Source organism: Colletes gigas, unplaced genomic scaffold, assembly GCF_013123115.1.
Source record: "Colletes gigas isolate AHSC1104 unplaced genomic scaffold, ASM1312311v1 Colletes_gigas_Sc00001, whole genome shotgun sequence".
Taxonomy (NCBI): domain Eukaryota; kingdom Metazoa; phylum Arthropoda; class Insecta; order Hymenoptera; family Colletidae; genus Colletes; species Colletes gigas.
Genome location: NW_025106630.1, coordinates 10693024 through 10717415, shown reverse-complemented (window position 1 = coordinate 10717415; position 24392 = coordinate 10693024). Strand labels below are relative to the sequence as shown.

The following is a 24392-nucleotide window of genomic DNA, read 5'->3' as shown; positions in this document are numbered from 1 at the left end:
GGAATATATTAAAATTAATAATTAGCAAATAGTAAATCTGTCATTTGTCTTTTTTTAAAAAGTTTATAGTACAAAATAAAAGATACATCTATTTGTATGTTTTAATTTTTACACCTTATCTTTATAATATTAACATTTAAATATTTGTAACGTTATTTTAGTATCATTTGATGATGAAACGTACAGAAACAGGACGTATCAATAGAAGACATTTTTGCAAAGACCGAGTTATCTTTTTTCGTAGAAATGTTTCAACGAATTTTCTTTTTACGCTTCATTGCTAAAACATTATAAAATTTTTTTAGATGATACCTATTCAGATGTCATAGACATAAATTTAAAAAAATTTAAACAGATTTATGAATGTTAAAATTCCGTTTTATAACCCTCTGTTTTTTTTCTGCTTACCTTTTCTTTCTTCCACGACCTCATTCCTCTTTTCTTTGAGATCAGTGGGTAAATTCTCTAACATGCTTTCAATAAAATTATCAAGAACTATTGACCTATTCATTGATGCCACTGGTGCTCTACACACAGGACATTCTTTTCGTTTTTTGATCCACGTTTTTATACAATGTTGACAGAATGTATGCATACAACTTAGTGTTGTTGCTTCCACAAATAATTCTGAACATACGCTGCACGTTAATTGTTCATTCATTATATCGCTAACTTTATCAAGTACATTTTCTCTTTCTTTGTTATCTATACTAAGCTGAGTAGGCAAAGTTAAATCTATAGTATCAAAGATATGATATTCTGAAGGATTGTTTACAAATTCTAAAAGTATACAACTATCATTAACATTTTCAGAAGGTCCTGCAACTGTAAATAAAATATTAATTAATTTGTTACATATCACCTACATAATTAATGCTCTAATTGTGAATATAGCAAATTATACCATTATTCTGTACTGTTTCTGCTTTAGCTTCCTGTTCTTTTAAAGTTTTTTCAATTTCTTTTAGTTTCTCCTCCAAGACTGTTTTTTCATTTAATAACTGAGTTTGTATATTTTTCTCTTCTTTAACTCTGTTTTCCATAACACTCTTCCATTCAGCCTGTTGTTCTTCCCTCCATTTTTCCATCTGCTCTTTCATTTTAATTTCTAATGTTTCTTTTTCTTGTTTACTAACGTTCAATGCTTCCTGCCATTTTTGCTTTTCATCATTTAATCGTTTTTCAAATTGTACTCTTTCGTTTTCTAATTTCTCTAACAGTTCGGCATATATCACTTGCAAATGCTGCTCTTGAACATTACCACTTTCTATTTTGCTTTCTAATATTATAATTTGTTTCTTCAAATCTTCAGTGTTCTCCTTTGTAGCATTTTGCTGACTTAAAAGGTGCTCTAATTGCTGTTTCAATTCATCTTGTTCCTTTTGTTTTGTCTCTAATTTGTCTTTTAAAACTCTTTTCTGACATTCCTGATTTTTTGAAAACGTCTCTTGCTCTATGAAAACATTGTCCATTATCTGTTCTTCCAACTTAGGTCTTTTACTTCTATGTTCTTCTTTGATAACAAGAGTAAACATATACCTAAATTGGTTGCTTGTACTAAACTGAACAATGTCCCCATCATAGATCCTTTGACTCGATCCAAAAATCAGAGGAGTATCGTTCAGAAACGTAGTAGAAGAACTTATGTCCTTAATGGTCCATTCTTCGTTTCCTTCACACCTAAACATACACTGCTTTCTAGATATCATTGTGTCTAAAATAATTTCGTCGTTGTCCCTCGCACGACCAATTTTAAACTATTGAAAAATTCAAAAGTCCATGTTAGAAACATGTCAAACAAACGCCAAGAAACATTTTCGGAAAAGACGGGTAACCAATATTCATTAATACCTCATTTTTATCAATGTCAATGTCATTAGGTGCACATCCACTTTTGTCAATCCTTACTAAAATGGGTTCAAGAGGTTTTGCATCGGAATCGTCTAATATTAATCTTTTTTCCACTTTTGAACCCTCCATTACGCAAATTGACACTTTAGTAAACAGGACTGAAAATAATCATCGAATAACCTATTCTTTTCCTTGGTTGTATTGGCTTCTTTATGAAGTGCCATAAGAACGCATGTCAGTAATAAAATAACTTTACAATACACGGAAATAAGTACAACCTTTGACAAAATGTAGTCCCCGTCAAATGGGAACTGGAAAACAAATCGCGAATCAAACATTTACGAACGACATCTCGTGGCAAGCCTACGATAACAGATGACAATTCTAATTAAAAATTATACAGTTCAATGCAAGAACATCTATGCTTTTTTGTGCAAAATGCATAATTAAATTTCTCATTGTTTCCTACATATTTCCTCCAAATCTCATTGCATTATCTTTCAAATTGACGAAGATATGGCAAATAATTTAAGTCAATGTTAATCGTTTTATGACAATTGGTTATTTCTATTGAAAAAGCTAGAAAAATAAAATCTTCAAACTCTATTATTTCGAGAACTAAGCTCAGTATAAAAAACAGTTCTTTCTATAATTGAAACAGAACCGAAAAATAACTCTTATTTACGACTGAAGAATGAGAATTGATTTTCTTAAAGCGTTTGAATGTAAATAATCATCGAATGATGGAACCGCCAGAGGATTTATCTTAATTCAGATAATATTTATTTGATAGGTATATAATACATTGAATTTGCCAGCACATGTGAGAGAGAGAACACACTTCTCGGCGAATAATACTTGCTTTTTTTCTTATATTCGACACCTTCCAATTATTCCTATACTACTGCTACCGAACATACTTTTCCAGTTGTCCGTGGAACGGAGTTTCATTTTCAATTAATCGACTGTTTATTCAGTGACTGACTATCCTTCGATGCAGCAGTCGGTTAACAAGTGGTACCTGAAATACCATTAGCATCTGTAGATCTGATGTTGTACGTAAAACGGGGGGTTACAGATAAATTGCATCGATTTCATCAGCGTTTGGCAATAAAACGTATGTAACTTTAAGAATATTATCAGCTTCCTCTTTCCATGTCGATAATGTATCATGAATGATAATACATCGTCGTGATTAGTGTCGAAATAAAAATTCAACGTTACGAAAAAATCATTGTTTCAATGTAAAATACGTTACGTTCGATAGACGGGTAAAGGGGCAGGAAAAGTAATCGATTTCAATGCGACGAACCACGATAATCGTATTGTTCGGTAAGCTGCATATCAACGACGAATTAGTGTTCTTCGTAAGCGCAGTGAGTGGCTCATCGACGTTTCTCTTTTCTCGAGGACAGGATCATCGATTTGACTGACGGTCGTTGTCTATTTACAATGGTTGCGATAAAGACTAATTAATTTATAAACATCGTTGTTGTTTATGTACAGATGTAATATAAACGCATTATACCTTATAAAACGGACATGTGTAAAAGTGTCGCGAATCAAACAAACAGTGTGAGACCCGATTCGTTTCGGTTCAGAGAAATACACGTGGGACTCGTAAATCGCTGGTAGCCCGTAAACATCCATCATCGAAACCGACGACAGATTATCAAACGGAATAAACCGAACTTTTACGCGCATTTTTTCTATCCTAAAGGACAAAGTAATTTTCGTTTCGTGCACAGCAGAATCGAATCCATGCTGTCTGATTTCATTCGTTTCGTATGCTTCATTCGAAAAAAGTGAACGAAACTCCCTTAGTACCTAAGATCGCAAAAAATATACTCTGCGGTTATAAAATACGTATATTTAAAACGATATCGGTACAACATACGGTTAGCGAAGCAAAGGACCGTCCGTTCCGCGCGATCTCTCGTATATAATAATGAACTTCTGGATTCGAGAAAACGCCGAGTCGATGCAAAGATAGAAGAAGTCAGCTCAGCAATCGTGGTTAACGCAACAGTCATAATTTGAAAACCCTGCCACACCGTAAAAATCATCCCTAATCTACGTGCTTGAACAAACACTAACTTCTTTATCCTCGCGTTGATCTCGCTGTTGATCCACAATCGTTTCGAAACGATATCGAAAACGTACGTCTAGTCGGCGGAAAAGATACACGTAGCGAACTCCTTAGGGCATGCTCAAGCTATCGTATTTAAGCTCAAGTTAATTCGTAAGGACACGCACGGTCGATCAGTTATAGTTTTATCGAACCCTCTCGTTTGGATCCTCGACACGAGACACACATTGAACTCACGATGACGCGCTTAGCATTTTGCAAATGATGTAAAACATCGCATATTTTTGCGCGATTTAAATAGTAAGGGGACATTTTTCGTACCCGCCCCCGTGTCTCGTTATTCGTCTATAATTAAATTTCGATACTTCGAATGAACCTTTCGTCGTCACAATTATCCAGATATGTTTGTTCATAAAATTCACGTTAGGCACACACTTTACAATGTCAAAGGGGTACTACGCACGAGGAAGCTGTGTTCAATTGCCATAAATGGTCGTCGTTACTACAGAGATTGTAACGTAGTTAAATGGGTTTCAAAGATGCAATATCGAAAAATTCTATCGATGGAACGATTGGTGTCCAATAAGAAAAAGAAAAGTATAATATCGTTTTCAATATTGTTTGCTGCGCTGCGGTCACCTGCACTCAATGTACGTCCAGCCTAATTTCTGCTATCCAAACATGCTTCCGTTAGTTTGCGCGCGTTACTTAATTTACGAGTTGGTACAGTGTCCTCCACCGGCTATACGCTTCCCTGTCTCTTCGCGATCATACGTACAAGTTACAGGTACAGAGAGGTAATAGAAAAAATGCGCGTACAACGTTTGAAAGAACCGCGAGAAAACGTTCGTTTCCGCGCGGAGGATATTCGACGTCGTTTATCCTTGGAAATAGTCGGGGCAATTGCCGCCGGACACCGTGGCGATTACACGGATGAACTTGTTGTTACGATCGAATCGCGTAGCCGTTCGCGATCGAAGCAATATCGCGCGACAAGCTAAGGGGCGGCCGGAACGTTACTTGATCGGTTTACCCCAGGCGAACTGTATCGGCAACGGAGGAATATCGCTGCTGGTGGACAACTCGTCCTCGCTGCTCGTGGCGGACGCCTCCTCGGAGATCATCGCCTCGCCGCCGGCCTCCTGCGGTCTCTGACCGGCGCCGCAATCTTCGGCGGCCGCCGCAGCTGCCGCGGCGGCGGCAACAGCGACGGCCACCGCGGAATTTGTAGTGGACGAAGAGTTTGTAGCTGCCGAGGAAGAGGAGGAGGACGACGAGGAGGTGGACGAGGACGAAGAAGACGGATCGCTCCGTGGTCTTCGTCGAGCGATCGGCGTGGAGTTGCACGTCGGCGACCACGGGGACTCCTCTACACGGGCGGAATCCGTAACGGAGATACTTTTCGATCTAGCCCTCATGTCCACGGAAGGCCTACGGGAAGTCAATCTAAGCGATCCCTGCCGCGACACGGACGTCGCGGCCTCGGGTCTGGCCATTTTCGGCGGCGTCGCCGTCGGCGATCCATCCGCCGATCCTTTCGAGAACTCGTCGTCGATCTCCAACGTCCACGAGACCGAGTCACCTTTCTCCACCATAAACTTCACCATGGATGACGATTGTGGACCGTTCTTGTCCGCTGAAAGACTGTGCTCGACGTGCTCCGGGCCAAGGGACCGCGACAGCCTAGGCGTCAAGTTCGCAAGAACGGTCACCACTTCGTTTTTTTGACGCAATCGCCATTGCAGCTCCTCGTTTCGTTGCGCCAGCCGCTTGTTCTGCTTCGAGACCTGATGAATCGACTCGTGCAGCACCTCGTTGTCGTGCGATAGCTGCCTCTCGAAAGCCTCTTTGCACTGAAGCTGCGCCTTCAAGTCCTCGCATCTGGCCTCGAGAGTGTCCGCGCGCTGCTGCAAAGCCTCTTTGTCCTCGATCTCTCGCCTGATGTTGTCCAATTCCGATCTCAGTGTGGCGTTCTCCTGGCTTCTCAGCTCCAGCACCGATCGCAATGACTCGACCTCCGCGGTGAGCGCGGCCCCTTGATCGTGCACCACCGAACTTCTCTTGAACTCGGCCTCCTTTCGCGACAATTCCGCCTCCTGTTCCGAGCGCAGCTTTACCATCGCGGCTCGGTGTTCCTTCGCGGCCTCGTTCAAGGAGTCGCGTAGCCTCAACTCGCACCTGCGCCTCTCCTCCTGCAGCGCAGTCTCTAAGGTAGCAACTTGCTCCGCATGACGTGCCTCCACTGGTGGAAAATAATTAATTTAGTGCAAACGTAGCAGAATTTTCTTTTTATTTTGACTCTTTGATTTGAGTTACTATCTGGGCCCGCATCGACCCGAATCTGAATGTCGTTATTTCTGTTCAAGACGAGTGTAGGTATTTTATTAACGTAAAGTATAAAATTATGATTCGGTATGCCTGGTTTAAAGAAACCAAGATTTCATTTTCAATATGAATTTGGTTATTACGTACAATGGCGATGGCCTCATTGTTTTCAACAGCTTTGAAGTATGTCACAGGGGTTACGTCGCTCCGATTATCATGGAGTAAAAAATATTTGTCGTCCCGGTCGTAAAAACTATTAGTTGAACACACAAGATAAGGGTGGAATTTGATGCAAAGGCAAGCAGCGGCGTATCATTAAACGAAACGTTAATGATAGTCGCGAAGGCACAAGATTTTATATCCTTAATACTACGTTTCCGTCGTCGTATCTTTACGACGACTGCTGGCATAAAAAGAATGCACGAGCAAGGTTCGTGTAAATTCCGAAGGTGCTAAACACCATAATACCATAACGTGACATTTAGGGACGTTGTAAGTGTGCATATTGTCGTTACGCGAAACGCATACATGTTCAAGCTCGATTGCAGCAAGCGTAAATGTGGTTTCAGTGCTTACCTTTACAAATACCTTTAAATCATCAGCATTGAAAAATTGCTTGCTAGACCATTTATAAAAATAATGAACCGGTTTCAAGTTCGAGTCTTGAGAAATACCAAAAATAACATCGTGTTTATAAGGTAAATAATTACACGCTTTACGTGGAGTGGAATCTGGTACTTAAATAATTACGTAGTCATGGTAGAAAGTAATCGTGAAAGCCAAATAAACATAATTTTTTTTTTTAGAAAAAGTATTACGATTAACGGAATCAAATCTTTTAAATCGACGTGCATCGCTATCTCGATAATGATTTGAAAATCATTGCTCGAGTTCGGTGATAGGGGACTAAAAATATGCAGCTAGCATAATGGATAGAAACGTGACGATCTGAGTAAACGCAAGTGTCGTTAAGACGCATATAAGTGGGAAGATTATTATTCATATAGCTCTATAAAGCTCTGATCTTAAGTAGAATATTACTCCACATCGTAATGGATGAAAGAAGAATGGTTATACTTATACAGGGTAACATCTTTCTGAATATGAGAATGGGGTGTATTAACATATGGTTGGGAACTCTTTAATACAGTTTTAATATATCCATCTCGCTTTTTCCTCTTCTAATCATTCTATTACAAAAGCCACGCTACCCTGCACGCGTGACTTTCACTGCTGGATCCCAAATCTTAGGAAAGTTAACGGTGCATTGCTCCATGGCTTTCCAACAATTATATTTTGAAACCCACAGCGAACGATAAATATTTTTTGTACCAGAAGATTGAGCGACCAACCCTCTCGATATACCTCAAGGCCGTCGAGACCGTCGCGATCTTCGGTAACGCGCATAATTGCCAAACATTTTTCTACCCGGATGATTGACGTAGACGGGACAGATTGTAAAACGGAAGAAAAACAAAGTCGCGGGGCGAGAGACGGGAGTGAACGGATTAAGTCCGTCGAACGTGCCAACCTATAATTAACCTCGATGAACGTTACGTGGCCACTAAATCGAGCGTTTGTGAAGTTGGAGCGCGCGCGTTCTCGCTTTTGAAAATTTTATGCCCGAATTATTCAACGCGACCCGGGCTGCGCGTGGGCACCGAACGCCTCGCGGATTTTAATTAACAATTGCTCCACTTGAAACCTTCGTCGTTCGTCACCGACATCGAGACCATTATGCTCGTTACAGAGGTAATATCATTATCGTACGATACGTGGCTGGAAGCTGGAGACACGCGTCGCGTGCAACGCATACATGAAACAAAACGAAACGGTAGTCGTTACAATATCGTGATTCGAATACAATGCTACATAAAAAAACAAACAAACAAACGATTGGCGCCGCAATGTGCGCGCAAATTACATCACCGTAATTTTCACCGTAACGAGCCAGGAGTCGGAAAGAAACGCAAATAAAACTCTTGGCAAGACTCACGATCTTCGCGAAGCTGGTCCAAGGCTCTTCGATGACTCTCCCTCTCCGACTCGAGCCTCTCTTCAATGCCGAGGTTTCTAGATCTCAGCTCCTCGATCTCCGAGCACGACGACATCCATTCCGTCTTCATGTTCTCGAAATCTTTTTTTAACTTTGGAGTAGAAAAGGCGTCCAACTGATCAAAACAGAGGAGTGTTAGTAAAGTTATCGGGGGTGGATCGAACAGTAATGACAGAAGTTTTGTAACTGCAAACGTTGCTCTTATTGATAAAGCAAGATCGAAGGGAACGTACCTGAAAGGCCAGATATTTGACGGTGATGGAAAGGGCCTGTATGACTTGTTCCGCCCTTTTCACGTGAATCGCCTCATAGGGTATGTCCGTTTGTGCGGCCTGGTCCCGCGTCTCCAAGGACGCCCTTGTCACTACATAGTTATTACTGTGCTCCTTGGTTTCACGATCTGCAACCAACGTCACCGGGCCCATCACCATTAGGATTCTTCGAACCGCGAGTGAAATTCGTTATTTCCACCGTGTGGTCGGCTCATTTATCGTTCTAGCTGTTTTGTTTCTCCATCGTTCATCGAGTGACGGCCGCTGTTATCGCGTGGAACAGTGGTCCCGTCCACGGTCGTTCCGCGACGACGAACGGGTCATCGTGACGAGAGTCGACGGACACCAGAACCGCTCTAACGCACCGTGAAATCGACTATCGCCAGTCATGTTACGCGACAGATTTAGGTGTATCGAAGAAAGTCGCGCGGAAAACTCGTTCGACGAGAGAAAACCGCCGAGAGATCCCCGGTCTTGGAAAGTCGGGCTACCTGTTTTTCAGGATCTTTCGTACCGGGGCAACCGGTGAAAACGCGATCGACAAAGTCGCTGGACGCGGAAAATTCGCATACGCGACACGCGCGCGTTAAAACGTAACGTCGATTATTTGGCCTGACTGCGTCACTGGCTGGTTCATCCTCCCATTATTACCGCGACGACGTACGTGAAAGCACGCGAGATTCTCGAGCCTGATCCTTTATCAGGGGCTTGGAGAAAAAGAAAAGAACGATAAAGCAACTCGAGTCGTCGAATCGATGAACTTTATTTGGGCGTTCAAGAGCACCGAGGGTCCCAGTCAATGAAGACACTCTGGGTTAAGGTCAGGCGTACGATGGTCCTAGAAGACGAAGGGAATTCGAGGACCGCCTTTTAACTGGTACATCGACGTCTCGTCCGGGGAATTTCCCGAGCAGCCACGCGATACTCGCGTATTTATCACTTCCACTGTTGTTTATAATTGGACGGCGGATCTACACGTTACACCGCCGGCGAACGACTGTTCCGGCAACGAAACGAACTCCCTCGCGCATCGAATATGTTTCGAGGCGATTATTCGGATCGCGATCTTACACTGTTCTGTTCTGTTTGCTCGGATAAATGTAACGGAATGTTGATTCTTTCGCGTCGCGTAATTGCTCCGTTGATCGTTTTTTCTTTTTTTTTTTTTTCTTTTTTTTTTTTTTTTTGATCTCCCCTATTAGATTCGCGTTAGCGCGTACGAGAGCTGGAAGAAGAGCGGGCGCATTCGAATCGTTCGATCACGACGATCGAACGATAAACGGCGAAGCAGATGTAATCGGAATCGTCATTTGTAACGATTTGCTGGCCAAGTCCGCACTTCGACTGAATTAGCACGAGCCACAGGCTGCCTCGCGGAGCGATATATCCCTCCTTCCTCCTTCTCGGCCACTCCTACCACCACCTTGAAATCGAGGTGCAACCTCGAGGAAGACGAAGACGATGGACACGCGGAAAACCGTGTCCGACCGGACACGCGCTCTACGCGCTTCATACACACGGCTCCGATATGACCCACAATGCCCGCATACGTTTCCATAATTGCATTAATATACCTAATTTTTTTTTTTTTCCACCTGCCCGTGAAAGTCTCCGATCAACGTTTCCACGGTGCAGAAAAACAGCGATTCCATTATTTCAACAGAATTAACACGCGGGAACCCATTCGAGTATGCCGCGCGGGGTACGCCTGTTACTTTATTTATCGTTCCGCCTGCCGATTTCATGGGTCGTAAATATGAGAAGTACTTTAAAGACCCGCGGTTCGTTTCAACGGAATCGGTCATTCCGCTAATAGAAAAAGGAAAGGATAACGAAGATAATGACGGCCGCTCGAGCGAGCACGATCGCGACGAGTTATTTCAAGGAGCCCGTGCTCCGAATAAATTCGCTTTTCCATTTGGAATTGGTCAACCCTAGATGGTAGACGGTTCGCCGTATACGTACGAGACAATACGTGTCCAAGGTATAGTAATTCGAGGATAATGATCCGTGTGATCGACGATCGGATAACGCTCTTCCGCCAGGACCTTAGAGGACAATTTGCGATTCCAGTCGTCGATATCTGAGTTTCGTCACATTCGTAACGCGTCCGTAATTAGAAACACCTCGACAATCGAGATGCTCCTTTCAATTTTCAAGCTTGAAATTATTTTATTTCTCGGCGTTCAACGACTCGTCGAAACAGCGAGAAACAATTTCCACGATTCGCTCTGGCCATCGATCTATCTCTCCGGCTTCTTCATGAATGATTAATAGAATGATAAATTAAAACGAAAGGAAGTGCAAGACCGTGACTCGTAGAAACTCGACCTGCAATTCGGTGGTTTCTAGGACGCAGACGGTCATTGATAATAATCTTTGCTTCGGTAATTTGTTCCAGATAAACACGTACGGTACGCGCTAGAAATGATCAACCCTCGTTTGAGGGAAAACAAGAATCCGAAAGACGAACGTTGGACGTTCGAAAATACCAAAGAAATTGCGTAAAAGATCGAAAACGTTACGAAGAATCTAAAATTTACGATGCTTTTAATTGCCTTGAAAAAATTAATAAAACTACGTCGAAGGAACACATTATCGATCTATGTATACTCAGCAACACTTGATTAAAGCGGTATTGTTTCTATAACATTGTTTACTTAACTGTGTATTAATACGTTCTATGCTTCTGGGAATAGTGGAATAGTTTATGGCTGCCGTATCTGCCATGTATCAGATGCTTAAATACGTTTTAATTTCTACAAAAGAACTCGTGTTCTAAAATTATCCATAAACACAGATAATGGGTGGAGCAAAACAATCGGGCTTGAAGAAGGAATGCAGAAGAGGCCCAATTCTCGTTCCACGATACCTGTTATCGACAGATCGATGGGGTTTTTTTCAGCAGCTTCGAGCGAAAACCGATGCCATAAGGCGGGGAACAGGGTTTAGTGTATCCGAGGACCAGTGAAAGCTACGACTTTCTTCGAAACGACAGACCACGAGGAGGGACACGCACGTGTGCGTCCTCGTGCATGCGGAGAAACGCTTCTACGTATACGCACCGCAAAATGACCGTGGGACTTTTTTAGAAACTAGCTACTGTCGGAGTAGCGCGGTCAATGAATTAGAAAGCACGCTGGGATGATGTTTCCTCGTAGTATTATCCTCACCGAGCACAATAGTGGAAAGAACGCCATTTTTTTATACCGCGATTACTACTTTAAAAGAAAGGTTCCGCGGTGCAATTAATCCGCCATTAGCGCAAGTGAGAATTTCTTATTGCAAACAAACCGCTGCAAGTTTTTTTTTTTTAAGAAAATTGGCCGTTAGAGGAGATTATCAGAATCATTGCAAAAAGGAATTTATCATTTCTGAAGAAAGGTATACTGAATTTTTTGAGCAAGTTAGTTTGTTATGAAATTAATTGCGATATCATTGGCGACCATTGGCCAGTCTCAACATGTTACCTGATCTAAATATCTTCACGCATCGAGCACGAACGAGTTAAATATGCAGTCCCACCGGAAGACTGTTATTAGGTCGGTTCGTACGCAAAAGGTTGATTAAAACTTGTATCATTTTCGCCAATTTCTCGGTAAAATGCACACGATCTAATAGCTATTACATCGCCATTTTTATTGAGAAATATGAGAATACCAGTATTGTATGAGATTCCAATTAAAAGAAAGAGTCGTTTTACAAACGTGTTTCACAGACTCTGTTACACTGACTCCGTAATGTTACATAATCCCCATTCAATGTAAATAATGTGACCCAACAAATTTATTATGTTACACTTTCTATCCACGATGACGATTTAATAACCAAGTTAGATCGTATCTTCGCGGAAAATTAGAGAACGATATTTAATTGCCGACTCTGTTCAATTTTCCTTTGTTGTTCGACCGGATAAGAGAATAGGAAACGTTTCTCGAGCAGCGGTAAACGGTTGTCGCGGTTGTTCCGCGAACACGGTAAAAGAAAACGACGAAGATGCGAAAATGTCGATATACCTTTCGTCGATGTCGTTGAACCGTGTTGCTTCGCTGCGATGGTGGTTGTTAATCTCCTCGTTATTGTCGGCTTTCGCGTAGCTGACGGACTTTTCTCTGAAAAAAATAGAATTCGCTGCGTTAACGAGACCACGTTACACACACGCGGACACCGGCAGTGCCTTAAATGACGTATCCTCGACTCTACGAGTACCGTTCGTGCGAACCGTTTCACTGTCCGCGCGAAATAATACGTCTGTACAAGCTCGTAGTCTTTCGTAGTAAAACTATATCACGCAACGTACGACAAAACTATGTTTCTACGACGAAAAGAAAATATTCACGGTGAAAACTAGGGTAGCTTTAGAAAAATTCTTTTCCTTACAAATATACAGTTTTAACGATTATCTAGAAGTACAGGTATTTGTTTCTGATTCCGGTAATTCGTTTACGATTTGCTGTCACGGTCGTTCGACGCGAAAATACAGCCCAGAAACAAAGAGAAATTGGGTCACGCGTCGTACGCGTACCAGGACCGCCAGTAAATAAATAAATAAATACCAGAATATTTACGATGGTACGAGGAAACCATTGCTGCTTCGATATTCCGGTCATACGAACCGTACACTGTCTGTATCGAAACCGGCTGCTCGCTTATCGTAATCGTCGTTCGGGCGCGAACCACGTTCGGTGGGTCGTCGCTAATAATGCCGATCACGAAACAGCGTCGGGAACACGTAGGTCACAAATCACGTCCGCGGGACGGAATATTTCAGCGACCCGCACGGGACAAAACGAACCGGCAGACTGAGTGGCAACGCCGTTGTTTTCCCGTTTCGAGTTGTCGAGGAACTGCCGGAACAACGAGCAGCGTTCGTGTGGCGGCAGGGGGTTTAAATCGTACACTCCGCCACGGGCAAAAGGGACGCCCTACCGTTACGATTTTTACCTGACTTCGAAAACAAAGACGACGCCGCCGGTGTACGCCCACGGCGGCCAATTATCGTACGATCGGCGACAACGAAATAAGAACTCGCCTAAATTAGATTCATCGTATATCGCTTTACGAATTAACGGTCGAGTATTACGTTTGTTAAGAACGAAGTTTCCATTTCAAGGAAAAGTTGCGAAAGAAAACGTAAACATTGCCACGATGCCGGCGGACGTTCGATGCATTTTCACTTCTCGGTCGTAAATTTACGCAGAAAGCGTTAACGTTAGGCGTTGTTCGTAGCGTAGATCGTATAAATAATTGACTCGGAGGAATACCAGCCATTAAAAAAATGCACACGGCGCTAAGGTTATGCGAATCAAATGAAATATCGCTGAGATTCTAGGCAGAAAGATCCATCGATCTCTTTTCTTTGGAAAACCCTATTCGTCATCGTGAAACTTAGCGTAAAGAACGTTTTGATGAGTCAGGCTCGTCATTGTACAAGGGGTTGACGAGGAACGATGAACATTATTTGATAGACATTTTCTAGGTAAACGACGAAACGATAGACGCAGTAATATCTATTTGCCGAAACCAGCATGGCCGTTTGCCAGTAATACTTTTCAATGCTACGCCTCTCACTGAAAATAGAACCTTGGTAGCGGTAGTTCGCTATCGACACGCAGATAAAGCATAGAACACGTTGTCGCGGATACGAACGAGCACGAACAGTTGCATAGGGGCAGGCGTTCAGAGAAAAAGTGTTCTCTTCGTCGTACTAGGTCTCCAACCGGAAGCACGCAGCGGTGCCCTCGACCTTTCGTTTCCTCCGTTCAATCAGCGAACAGACATTTATATATATATGGGGTGTGTAATGCTAAAAGTGTTGCAGACCAACGTCTCCCGAAGACTAAAAGGCTCGTGTCGCCGAAACTGTAAAGACAGAGGCTTTATTTATAGAGGATGTTGGAAAAAGGTCTCGACACTTGCAACGTGTACAATACTCGCTGAACAAAAGTCGCTCTCAACTCTCGATAATACTTCTCGTTACATAACTCAACAGAATCCTGTACTATTCACTTTCCTTTTTACCGCCAATAGTAAAACGATTTCAATTAAAGATTTTGCCAATCGTTGAATGCGACTTTCCTCGATGGAGTAAATTAAATAGCATTTTTCTTTCAGCTACCGTTGTTTCCCGCTTTTCATTTGCTATGCTCGATCCTTCTCGTACCTTTCTCTGCAATAAGTATTTACCAATGAACTTGTGTCTCTCAATTTGTCGTACGCTTAATTTAGAGGCTTGAGACTTACGTTTCAAGTAAGTTTCGAGACTTACATACAGGCTTGCCCGCGCCAATACTTTTGTTCGATACTGTATGCGAACTCGTCGCATAATTTGGGGCGCATTTACCGGCCCCTCGACACTCACCGAGATTGATGGTCGACATTTCTACGCAGTTCTTCTTGCTCTCGAAACTATTGACACGGTTCTGTTGGCTACCGCGTCCATTGGCTACCAGTCTTCTTGGTGGATTCACCGACGTTGGCGATCTCTCTGCAAATATAGAACGAAACGAATCAGACAATCTCAACGATCGTTGCACGCAAGATAAAAACTACCATAATCTTATTTGTTTCCCGGGTATCTACGCACGTACAACAAAGCATTCAAACTCTTACAATGGGCATTGTACACTGTTCCGTTGCCACATCCTGACTTTGAACCCCACTGAACATTTACGGGACCAAACAGAAGCGTCGGAGCTAACTATTATTAAAATATGACGATCGGTGGATCAACTATTTATATGCATTTGTTCATTTTCCAAACGCTTGAGTTTGACATGCATATTTTATTGGTCGAGTGTTATAAATGGAAGTGTCTCGTGTGTGAGTGTGCATTTATAACCGGGAATCGCGAGAACAACAAATAGTCACCATGACGCGTGGCATTACGTGTCGCGTGGTTCATCGACCGTGGAAATTCGTTTCTCTCATCAGTCGTAGCCACTTTAATAACATTTCGCGCATCATCGGAATCCGTGCTCGACGAGGCGTTAATAGCGAGACGGATCCTCCGCGGTGCGCTAAGTTTGAACCGTGTAGCTCGTCGATTATGCCAACGAGGAAAAGAAAACGTTTATTATGTACACCAGGCCGCACGTAGCCCGTTGCCTACGAGCTCGCATAACGGCCATCGTATGCGCCCGCGTGCATAATGGTTCGAATCAATCTCGCATGTGCGAGAAACTGGCGCGGAAAATATTCGACACTGTCCTGTACGACGATTAAGAATATTAAGCAACATTACCACGCGCGAACCGAGGGCTGTACGTGTGAATCTCGTCGGTGAGAAACGGAGGTAAGATGATAAATTTTGTTCAATTGCGTTCAATAACGCGTGACAATTGAGGTCTAAAAATGGAAGAGATCATCATCCTCGGGGGCTATAACCTCTGAACGCAAAAAACAATGTACCGGGTGTTTCATAGAAACGTTTAATCGTTCGTGCGATCGCCATTACGTTTGGTAACAATAATAGAAGGCAATAAAATATCCGGGGGTGCCTAACAGTACTTCGATCATGTTCGTTGCAGTCTGAGCTAATATTACCTACTCGGATATGTACATTCACCGGTCGAAATCTCATCCATCATCTTGCTATTTGGAAACACTTTCATAATGCTCCATGAATCATTTTCGTTCGTTCCGTTTTAAACGGTAATAACCGTCGATTAATTAAGTGGAATTAATAGCACTGCCCACGAGGACAGGTAAACGAATGGTACAATGTAAAAGCGACAAATATCTCGGCCAACTCTTTTAGGTACTTTGGCACGTTGAATAATACCGTTTCGCGAAGCGTTATTATTTAACACGACGATTATGACATCGTTTTCTACGCGAGCAGAGGTGTGCATCTTGCGACTAGAAACAAAATGAAGGACTTGAGCTACGAAACGTTTATAAAATAAGGGTTAAGAATCAGGTCAGCCAACGTATGTTTCATTAAGGTGATTGAAAATTCAAAAAAAGGAAATGCATCTGAAATATTCATTTTAGCAATAGCTTATTTTATATCCTGTTATTCAATTATACGGTTGAAACTCTAGTTTTCTTTACTGTATTTTTAAATTATTAAACAGGTCACTCGAGGAAACAATTTCCATCTCGTTTCCTAGACGATCGACCGAGATATAGATCGTCGAAGTCAAACGCGTCCGTACGGTCCGACTGTTTATGTTATTCGCCTGTACCCTAACCGACCCCATGTGTGCCCGCGTGCTTACGAAAGATCATCAATCGCTATTAATATTTTACGAGAGGACGATATAACGACCCGAGCTACTTTCCGACGAACTCATCGGGGAACAATGATCGATGAACAACGTAAAAGAGAAATCCCGCGACAAGGTGTGTAAGTAGGGTACCTTTGATCCTTCCCCGTAACGTTTTAGACTCGCTTAAGAGAAACCGTTCGACCCATCTACCTTTTCGAATGCCTATGCAACCGCCGTGAGCCACTCGGTCGCCCGTATTCGCGTCGTTGGAACTTTCTAGCGTTAAATGAACCACGAAGAAAAAGACAGGTGGCGGATAGCCACGGGGCCTCCTCTTTTTTTTTCCGTGTGAAACGAGATTAACGGATCAACGAGGCGTCTCCCTCGTCGCACCGGTGTGCAAAACCGCCTAAAATTTAAATATTCTCGAATATTCTCTGCGCGAGTTAAAATAATCAACAATGTCCTCCTCGAATCTCGAAAGCTTCTTAAAACTTAATACAACGTTGGTCTTAAATACTAAGCATTTATAGAGGTTTAAAGCTTTAAAGCTCCGAGAACTGTAGGGTTCGTACAACGCTAAATTCTGACCTCTCTTGAAGCTGCCCAGCCGCATTTTCGTCGAGTCCCTGACGAAATCCGTCCGAAGAGCCGGCCTACCCTTCGATCCTTGCTGCCCCATTTTGAAATCACACTTTCACCGTGGTTTCACCGTCATTCCCTCGTCGATTAAAATCAATATTCAACCCGTGGTGTTTTCGGAAGCCAAGCACGATGCTCGTCGGCCGGTTCGACGCCGCGATCGCAGGCCACGATCGACGGTCATGTTTGCGGGAAAACCTTTATTCCTGGCGATTTTGTTGCGCGAACCGTTAGGATCGTCCGGCCCGTGGAATTCGATGGAGGGATCAACACGAGCACCGGATCGATACGTTCGATCGCGAGCCGATTCCAGGTCCCGCGACCGCGTGTCTCTCTTTCACCGTGGCGATCGACGGCGGTGTCCTCAGCCCATGTGGGTTTAACATCTGATTCCGATGTCGATTGCGTAAGTGGTAGATCGGACCGGGTGTCGTAGCGGTGGTCGTCGGCCTTGGGGGACGCACGTGGTCGCCGGGTGCACCTGTCTAAAAAGGGTGGGGACAGACGGTGGAACCACCGGCGTGGTCGAGCGAAGGACGTGCACACGCACCACGGCGGAGAGGAGATGGCCGGTGAAGAAAGGCAATGCCGGAAATAAACCACTAGTGCCGTTGACCCGTACGTAAGCTCCGTCAGTCGTGAAGCTGCTAATGTACACGAGGAGAGTTTAGGACCGTGGCTGACGCGACGGATCCGCCGCGAATCCCTCTTATTCCTTCGTTCGCCGGGTCTCCGCGGTAAGCGCGACAACGTACCGAAAGGCACCTTTCGGTAACGGTATCTCGGTAAACTTTCATCGGGAGTTACAGAGAGGGGCAGATAATCCAGCCTCGAAGCGTTTCACGGGATAGCATATTGCCGGGGCAACGTCGAGGAAATCTTTGGCTCCGGACGATCCGAGGTGATGTTCGTTCGATCGATCCCTCCGGTGTGTCGGCGCGAGATGACGAGGGGGCTCCCGCGACACGTCGTGGAATCAGGTCACGTCGAGTGTATTCGCGTATATGGTTCACGCGGGTATCTATACGTCGCCCATCCGGGGTCGAGTCGAAGATCCGATACGGATAAGAACGAACGAAACGGGAAAGATGTTCGTCGGACGAACGTGTGGTTTCTACGAAGCACAGTTTCGATGCACTTTGCACCGTCACCTTGCGGTATTCACTGACGACGATCCACCGGCTGTTTCTCGCTCGTGTCCTTCTCTACTCTTTCTCTGTCGCGAGCGCACGCAAACTATCCGCGTACCCTCGATAAAATCGGTCAACCGAATGGGGCACGGAGTACGGAGATCGTACGCGTGAGCGAGAGAGAGGCGGATACAGGCAGGAGGAGAAGGAAGAGTAGGACCGGAAATGCAACGCGCGTGCATAAACAGCGGTCCGAGCGTGCACGAGGTCCGCCGAGGACTGCCGACTGGATGCTGCCACTGTCGCGGCTGCGGCAGCTCGGCCCGACTCGATCCAATGGAAATGAAACTGCCCAGTGGCGCCGGAAGAGGGGCACCGGCGCCCTCGCTCCTTACGACGTCTAAGTTTCGCGCGCCCCGTACGGGTCGATACATAAACACCCTCCTACGCCCACGATCGTTCTACCACCCCGCCCCCTCTGCGGATAGAAAACCACCTACGCGCGGATCGACGACACTCGCCGACAAACCGAAGACGCGTGCGTGCACTCCGGGGAAGGGAGGGAAATAGAAATAAATTGATTCGGCGTGTTTCGTGTTTCGTGTTTCGAATTTCAAGGATAACACGAATTCTTTAAATCGACGACAGCCTGACCGTGCCACGACGTGTACGCCTGTGTCTACGTATTTACATGCCACACGGCGATCGACGCGACGCGAACTAACCTCGTTAAAACGGATACGACGTGGAGTAACCTACTAGAAATACACGTTTCAAGATTTGTAGTTTTCTTGTTGGCATTGCAACGTAGATTGAAAACCAAGTGCCACCCTCGTTGGTAATGTAGAGTAACGGCAGATGGTCGAATAACTGTTTGATTGATTTTGGGTAACAAGTGGCACACCCCCTTTTAGGCATGTGTGTAAGCTATTTGAAACGTTCATTTGAGAATATTGCTCTCAGGATATCTTTGTAGCGATCGTATAGAAACATTCTGGTCTTGAAGAGGGTACCACAACTTGGTGACCGGAAATGTCAATTAATTATAGAGTTATTCGGATATCTGTTATTGCTCGATATCGTAAAGAAAGGTTACTCTTCTAAATATGGAAAGCTTAAATTTCGCGGTACTATAATTAAACTCTTCAGTCTTATTATTTTGTTCCTCTTCACTGATAAATATATAAAAATAGCTATAAAATTACGTAACTCTCCGATGAGCATAGATTACTAACGTAATCGAATAATTATGTAAAGTTGAGCAGGGAAATTTTAATTAATTTAAGAAACTAATTGCTCAACTAAAACCGATATAAATTGACTATTAAGTTCTTCGTAACATTGTCTACCGGAATTTTTATATAACCGTTTGAAACAATTATTTTCTGGAACTTTCCAAAACCTGAACTAAGGATGATTTAGGTATTTTCTTAAAGCAGCAATGCGACAAGGAGTGGTCCGCGTTCCCACGTTACTGGAGGTCGGTCGGTACTATCGATACCTTGATTAGAAAAATCAGTATGAAATAGCAAGAGCATGCGCGTTCTTCCATGCCCGCGTCGATACTTCTACGTCTACTGTCTCGAGCTGCCCTTCCTCGATCGAAATCGTTAAATCGAAACGTAAATGTTCTTCGTAACGTGCACAACCGATTATTCATTTTGTTGACCTTTTGCGGTCGGAACTTTTTCTCGCGAAAAAACGCATGGTATGCGGTCGAACATAATTCGATATCGCAAAATCGGTTGGCATCATGTTTATTCAAGCTCCGCCGTTCTCCGCAAGGTCTTCCCGTCACGGTTTCTACCACTACAACTTCGCAATCTACCTCTCCATCAATCTCACACTAAACCTATACGAGCGTACAATACACCGTGAACGCAACGAGTTCCTCGAGATACGAGCGTAACACTCTCACGATTTAAATGAAATTACGACAATGGCAACGCACCGTATTGTTATAATCGTTATTAACATTGGGAGAAGATGCGGATAGATTCTAATTTAATTCGCGATCGTCTGAATATGGACGTTAATTCAACTTACTTGACGCGTCCTTGCCGAGTCCGGTACTGAGATCACTCAAGGAGCTACGAACGGAGCTTCTGGCAGTTTCTTGGATCGGCGATTTCATTTCTTGACGGCCACGTATTCTCCTGATAATTAACGAACCTCTTAGCAATGCTAAATAAACGTAAACCTTCGGACATCGCAAGATTGACGACCGATCTCTCACCTCTTGTCCTTGTTGTTATTGTTATTAGCGTCGCCAGCCTTTTTCTGCGTCGATCCCGTGGAAGATGGCTGACCGAGGCTCTGCAATACCCTCGACTTCACCTCTTTCCTGACCGGCCTCGTTCTTTGCTCGTTCTTGCCAGCTTCGATTTTACTCATGACCGCGTCCCAACGTCCACCCTTTCTAGACGACCTCTGCGACCGCCGGGCCTCCTTCTCCGCCTCGTCTTTTGGCCCGGATTCGATCATCGCCTTGATCTTCGAGACCACATTCCTCTTAGGCATTTTGTACTTCTTCAAAGGAACCGTGTCGGCCTTGCTCTGGCCTTTCGACCGCATATTGTCATTGTTTCTCTCCACCTGGATCACCGTGACCTCCGTGGCGGTATTCATCGATCCGTTCGATTCTGCCGACGCATTCAAAGGACTCGGAGCAACCTAAACATCATCGATCGCACGATATATCAACAAACCGTACATATGTTTCCGTGTGTCGTCTCGTAAGTGTGTTTTGCGTGTCTCGTTGGGTAAACTTTCGACGACGACGTTAAGTTGTCGGGAGAATGTGTCTGAGATAAGCAGTCGATATCGTTTTTATCTGCAGTAGTCACCACCTGTTTTTCGAATCTGGCAAAAGAGGACACGTTACACAGCCTACCGCGAAACATCAACGTAACTTATAAAGAGAGTGTACCGTTTAAACAAGCGCACGTATTATGGGTTCCCTTGCGAGCTTGATGGTCAAGAGCCGTCTGATGAAAACTAATTCCTATGAAAATCGGAGCATCGATAAATTAACCCGGGTATGGGAAGCCATTGTGGTAAATGTGGTGTACGCACGTTGGGAACAACAAGTGTGTGTACGCATGAACGAGTGGGGAGAGAGCTATGGGACACTGTGACCGCGGGCTACATTGTGCAGCGAATGCATGGCAGAAAAGAGTGTCACCGTAATAAAGAGTCCACCACGAACAATCTTCATATTATACCCGGAGTCTCGTGTACGTGTACATATTTACTTCGAATGAAATTCACAAAGGCCATAGATGTAATAATTTATTCTGCGAGTCGTACACGTCGTGTCGGAATGATACTCGCACGGCAGCGTCGTATTGCCATTTAACACCCCGCACATTTTACAATTATCGTTCAAAGAGAGTTCTATCAACGATAATTTGTTCGTACAATCAACGTTGATACGACTTTTTAAACGATAATTGTAAAGTGTGTAGAAGTTGTACAATCTAACGCATGACACGACCGTGTTGGACTCGTACTGGCAACTATAGTTGCAACTCATCTGTATCGATAATTAATCAGAGTGGGAGATATTTATCTATCATGGCATCAATTAAGAACAAGGACCCTAATTTTTATAATCTGAAAAGTTTCATCGCTATGTTACTATTTTATCAACAACCACTCGATAATAAAAGAGTTCAATAATTGCATTAAATTTGTCGTTCTAAGAAAAATGGCAAAGGCAAGTTAGCGAGGCCCCGTTATTGACATTGTAAATAACGCAGAGACTTGGCTCGAGTCACCATTACTAGGAATTAGTAGGGATAAATTGTAGTATAAACAGACAAGTTCGTTGCTATATACCCAAACACCACCTGTGTTTGGTAATTACTGGGTCGAGTCGTATAGTAATTGCCGGCCCAGGTAGCGTGCCATAAACTTTGTAGGGAATTCCGAATGACCTGCATCTCCCTTTCGGCTGCCGTGCTTATCTTATCTTAGATGATTCAACGGTCTAAGAACAGCAGTCGGAAAGCATAGAGCCGCTAGTACATGTAACGGGGAAGTCAACATTCATCGTACAACGTCGTGCAAGTTCCCGAATAGTAATTGTTTCGTAACTCTTTTAAAATAGAAATGAACTACGAAGGAACAGCAATTACGTATGACTCAACCCAATATGATTCAGGTAGCCGTGGAACAAATCGTTACGTCTATGGCCCCTATTAAATAAACATAACGCGCAGTTTCACCAAATGACCCGACAGTGAAAACGATCGACTCGCCTGCAAGTAATTCATGATAACCTCCGCGTGAACCGGCGACGGCTGACTTCTCTGCGAGACCTCCGTGTCGATGGTGTCCGGCGTATGATCCTCGTTCTTGTCCACGGGCTCTTCGGGGGCTTGCAGTTCGTCGTGTCTTTTATCGAGGTCCGAGTAAATTCCGCTCGAGTCCATCTCCTCTCCGGTGAAGCTCGGGCATCTTCGACCGCCGGGCGCGCAGAACAGCGTACCATCGATCACCTGGGCCTTCCTATCGCCGCGTACGATCTCCTCGTACGCGTCGGCGTCGCTCTCCGTGAAGAAGTCCGAGTCCGTCATCGGGTCTTGTCTGCACGGGGCAGGAAGATTCGGTGGCGGCGCAACGGACGGCGGATCGGCTCCGCGGCTCGCTGGCCTCGAGTTCTCGCCGTCGCCTTGATAACCAGCCTCGAGGCTGGTGATGCTCGTCACGGACGTGACGAAACTGATCGGGACGCCGGTGCCGCGGACGGGTTCCGTGGGCTTGGGGTCGAGCGGAAGCTCCTCCGGAGACGGTGTTCTCTCGCTGGACGCCTCCTCGGTCGGCTCGACGTCCACCGACGGTCTCGACGCAGACGCACGCGTCAACGCTAATCTCGAGCCCGCTGATCCCGTAAGATTCTCGCAGGATGGTGTTCTCGAGCACTCTAGCGCGACTGTGAAGTCGGCCATCTGGTCGGGGGTCAGTATACCAAGACTTTCGTCGTGTTCGAACGAGTTCTGCTTGTTGAGCATCAAATAGTGCGGCGTCGCGTTCACTGCGCTGTCATTGTAAGAGCCCAAAGACGAGTCCAGGAGGCAGCTCTCTCCAGTGTCCTCGATCATATTCAGCTGAGAGTTCTCGAGCAAGCTGTAAACAACCAAACGGGACAATACCGCTTTACCGTCCGTGGAATGTTCTACCCATCTGTTTGGAGAATGTTTTCTGCGAACAACGACACGTCGAACGAGCGCCAGGTAAGTTTTCCCCGTACGCGACGCCCTCGCAGACCGCGCAGGTATTTGCATTCGGAATCCTCCGACGTTCTTACGGTCGACGCGAGTCAGGTTGAATCCGGGGGCCGTAAAATACTTTTCAGAATCCCCAGATGTTGGACGGGTGTACAAGGTGTTCCGGTAATGGCGGTAGAACCGCGCAAAGGGTGATTTCTCGCGGCAATAAAATCTTTCTTTGAGACTTTTGGCCCTACCTATTTATATGATTTTTGGATACTTTAAAGGACTTTAGTTTGTGACTACTAAATTCTTTATTATAAATTGAGACTCGGGTCTAATTGTGTTTAACGGTGAATGCAAGGACAACGAATACCATTTGCAGAATCCGACTCCAAACAGACGGATAGACACGTGCGAGACACGTAGTAAAAACGTGGCACGGTATACCTGAAAAAGTTGCTCTTCTCCTCGGCAAAGTGAACCAACTGTTGCACGTCATCTTTGTCAATATCCCACACAGGCGATATCTTGAACGTCTTCTGCCCCGAATCTGCAAAAGAAAGCGTCGTTGTTAGATTGCTGGCTCTGGGGCGCGTAG

At 44.5% G+C, this 24392-nt stretch overlaps 2 protein-coding genes across 4 annotated transcripts in view; both read right to left on the bottom strand.

Moving 5' to 3' along the window:
* Positions 1-231: 231 nt before the first annotated feature.
* Positions 232-2150, bottom strand: LOC122394787 (E3 ubiquitin-protein ligase RNF8-like). The gene is made up of 4 exons (XM_043391922.1): positions 1852-2150; positions 905-1757; positions 409-825; positions 232-280 (listed from the first exon to the last, which is right to left on the bottom strand). The coding sequence occupies exons 1-4, from the start codon at positions 1978-1980 to the stop codon at positions 252-254; spliced, it is 1428 nt and encodes a 475-aa protein (XP_043247857.1). The 5' UTR covers positions 1981-2150; the 3' UTR covers positions 232-251.
* A 519-nt stretch (positions 2151-2669) lies between these two features.
* Positions 2670-24392, bottom strand: part of LOC122394889 (pinin) — a 35706-nt gene continuing 13983 nt past the window's right edge. For 2 of the 3 annotated variants that reach the window (XM_043392191.1, XM_043392119.1), the window contains 9 exons: positions 24242-24344; positions 22841-23708; positions 20815-21251; positions 20625-20734; positions 14955-15080; positions 12610-12705; positions 8555-8721; positions 8262-8436; positions 2670-6182 (listed from right to left, as the gene is read on the bottom strand). In XM_043392191.1, coding sequence (XP_043248126.1) covers positions 4957-6182; positions 8262-8436; positions 8555-8721; positions 12610-12705; positions 14955-15080; positions 20625-20734; positions 20815-21251; positions 22841-23708; positions 24242-24344 — 3308 coding nt within the window. In that variant the 3' untranslated portion in view covers positions 2670-4956. Of the gene's footprint in view, positions 6183-8261; positions 8437-8554; positions 8722-12609; positions 12706-14954; positions 15081-20624; positions 20735-20814; positions 21252-22829; positions 23709-24241; positions 24345-24392 lie in introns of all 3 variants that reach the window. The other variant, XM_043392280.1, reaches the window with a different exon arrangement.

Bases quoted from the DNA above. Each gene is read 5' to 3' on its own strand.
- LOC122394787 (XM_043391922.1), bottom strand. From the start codon at position 1,980: ATGGAGGGTTCAAAAGTGGAAAAAAGATTAATATTAGACGATTCCGAT. The intron at 1,758-1,851 runs GTATTAATGAAT...ATTTTTCAATAG, and splicing joins TTGACATTGATAAAAATGAG to TTTAAAATTGGTCGTGCGAG. The intron at 826-904 runs GTATAATTTGCT...TTTTATTTACAG, and splicing joins AGAAACAGTACAGAATAATG to TTGCAGGACCTTCTGAAAAT.